This window comes from Salpingoeca rosetta, assembly GCF_000188695.1.
Source record: "Salpingoeca rosetta unplaced genomic scaffold supercont1.22, whole genome shotgun sequence".
NCBI classification, from domain to species: domain Eukaryota; class Choanoflagellata; order Craspedida; family Salpingoecidae; genus Salpingoeca; species Salpingoeca rosetta.
In genome coordinates this window covers 442,233-444,732 of record NW_004754912.1, presented here as the reverse complement: position 1 = coordinate 444,732, position 2,500 = coordinate 442,233, and the positions used below count along the sequence as shown (strand labels likewise).

The window sequence follows — 2,500 nt, the reverse complement described above, 5'->3', positions numbered from 1 at the left end:
TGCTTGCTGCTGGATTGATTCGCAACTGCCAATGCAACTGCGTGACTGCGCAGCCTCAAATGTGTGTGTGTGTGTGCATGTGCGTGTGTATGCGTTCACCACCTCAACCAATACACACACGACCTGTCTCTCTCACTACTGACGCTCTCCAACCCTTCGCCGCCCCTCTCCCCCGCCATTCGTCCATGTGCACATCAGGTACGCGAGCGGCAACACGACGGGTGTGGTGCTTGACTGTGGTGATGGCGTCACGCACGCCGTGCCCGTCTACGAAGGATTTGCTGTCAAGAATGCAATTCGCCGCATCGACGTCGCAGGAAGGTCCGGTACCGCTGCACTTGCTTGCGTTGCTGTTGTTGTGGTCGTGGTGATCATGGTGGCTGGGTGGTGGGGAATGTATGCCTTTTCTGGTACGTGCGCTCTCCCGGTGCTTGTTTGTTCACGGTTCCATCAAGCACCAACGTTGTCGTTTGCAACCCCGCTTATCATCTCCCATTCGCCTCTCCCCTCAATGCCTCTCTCTGTGTGTGCAGGGACGTGACGCGGCACCTTCAGCTGCTGCTGCGGCGGGAGGGCCACATTTTCAAGACGTCGGCCGAGTTTGAGGTGGTGCGCACCATCAAGGAGAAGGCGTGCTTCGTGTCGGACAACGCTGAGAAGGAGGACGCACGCACAGACCGCGCCCCCACCCGCTATCGCCTCCCTGATGGCCGCGAGATCATGGTGTGACAAAGGGGAGCGGTGTTGTGGTGTGGGGAAGGGCAGAGAGAGCATAGAACAGGGTGTTGTCGCCTGTGCTTTTGCGAGCGAAGAGGCCTGAGCACATGAATGTGGCTGTGCTACCGCAGTGGAAGGTCATGCTTCTGGGACTATTTGTGTCTCACACTATCGCCTACACATGCGTGCGTGTGTCTGTGTCTGTGTGTCTGTGTGTGCGTGTGTGTGTAGATTGAGGGCGCGCGCTACAGGGCGCCCGAGGTGCTCTTCAACCCGGAGATTATTGGCGAGGAGTGCGAAGGTGCGTTCAGTCACTGGCGTTGTTGGCGGCGTACTGATGGCGATACATGGTGGTGTGGATGCGGATGTGGATGTGGTTAGGGTTGGGAGTTTGTGTTTTCATGTGATGTACGCACTGGCTTGCTTGATTCGATCCGTTCAATTACGGGCAATGCCCGTTACACACGTGCACCACTGCCCACCTCATGTTTCCGCCGCCGGCACCTCCACCACCACACCAACGGTTTCCCCTCCCCCTTCGTGTCTCTTCGCTCCCTCTCTCCGCTGCTTACGTCAGGTGTTCACAAGGTGCTGACGTATTCGATCCAGAAGTCTGATCTGGACCTGCGCCGCGCCCTTTATCAGGGCATCGTCCTTTCTGGCGGCTCAACCCGCTTCGAGGTGCGCACACACACTTGTTGATGCAGACACTGTGGCCTTCGCATTGCTCTTGGTCCTCGCCCAAAAACTAACGCAACGTGCACTTGTGTACAAAATTTTCACACACGACCTTTGCAGGGCTTTGGGCAGCGGCTGCTTAAGGAGGTGCGTGCTGATGCGCCGAAGGACATCAAGATCAAGATCATGGCTCCGCCCGAGCGCCAATTCTCCACCTGGCTCGGGTACAACCACAACAGGCGATGCCGGGGGCGGGGGCGGGGGTTGTGTGTGTGTGGGGTGGGGGGGTAGTGGGTGTGTGTGTGTGTGTGTGGGTGTGTGGGTGTGTGGGTGTGTGTGGGTGTGGGTGTGGGTATGGGTGTGGGTGTGGGTATGGGTGTGGGTGTGTGTTGGTGTGTGTGAACCTACGGATGCTGTTTGGTTTGACTGTCCGTCATCATCCACTCATCCATCTCCTCTCCCACTCCCGCTCGTCACCATCACCTTTGCCATCATCATCATTGCCATCACCATTGGTGGTGCCAGCGGGTCCATCCTTGCGTCGCTTGACACGTTCCGGCGCATCTGGGTGTCCAAGGCGGAATACAGCGAGGTCGGCCCGTCCATCATCCACAGGAAAATGTTCCTCTGAGGCCCGCCCAACAGATGCACACCGACAACAACAACAACAACAACAACAACAAAGTGTACTCTCGTTCGGTTCGGTTGCTTGTTTTGTGTTTCCTTTCCTCCTCATTGCACTTCCCCCCTCCCCATCCCATGTTGTCATAAGCGCACCGCTGCTGTTATCTGCACGTGTGTGTCTGTGTGTCTTGTCTGTACGCGTGTGAGCTGTCCTGTTGAGTCAGCGCGTTTCGTTGTCTCCTTTGTTGTATGAAGAAAGCTGGTCGTGTTTTGCAGGCGCGTAAGTTGACAAAGTGCATTCGTGTGTGTGTGTGTGTGTGTGTGTGCGTGCGTGCGTGCGTGTGCGTGTGTGTGTGTGTGTGTTCACAGCTGTCGTTGTATGAGCGTCCAATTACAATGCATGAAAAACCAACAAAAAGAAAACAAAAATGATGAACAAGAGATGAAGCAAGCGCTGCCATGGCATTGCGCACAAGCAAAC

The 2,500-nt window shown here is 56.2% G+C and overlaps 1 protein-coding gene across 1 annotated transcript in view; it reads left to right on the top strand.

The window, feature by feature from the left end:
- The window catches only part of PTSG_07365 (beta-centractin), a gene marked incomplete at both ends in the record, with an annotated part of 3,659 nt that extends 1,633 nt beyond the window's left edge, over positions 1–2,026 (top strand). The window contains 6 exons of the mRNA XM_004990806.1: positions 199–321; positions 534–723; positions 949–1,018; positions 1,295–1,398; positions 1,516–1,619; positions 1,921–2,026. Of these exons, the coding sequence (XP_004990863.1) occupies positions 199–321; positions 534–723; positions 949–1,018; positions 1,295–1,398; positions 1,516–1,619; positions 1,921–2,026 (697 nt within the window). The remainder of the gene's footprint in view (positions 1–198; positions 322–533; positions 724–948; positions 1,019–1,294; positions 1,399–1,515; positions 1,620–1,920) is intronic.
- Between the last annotated feature and the right edge of the window lie 474 nt (positions 2,027–2,500).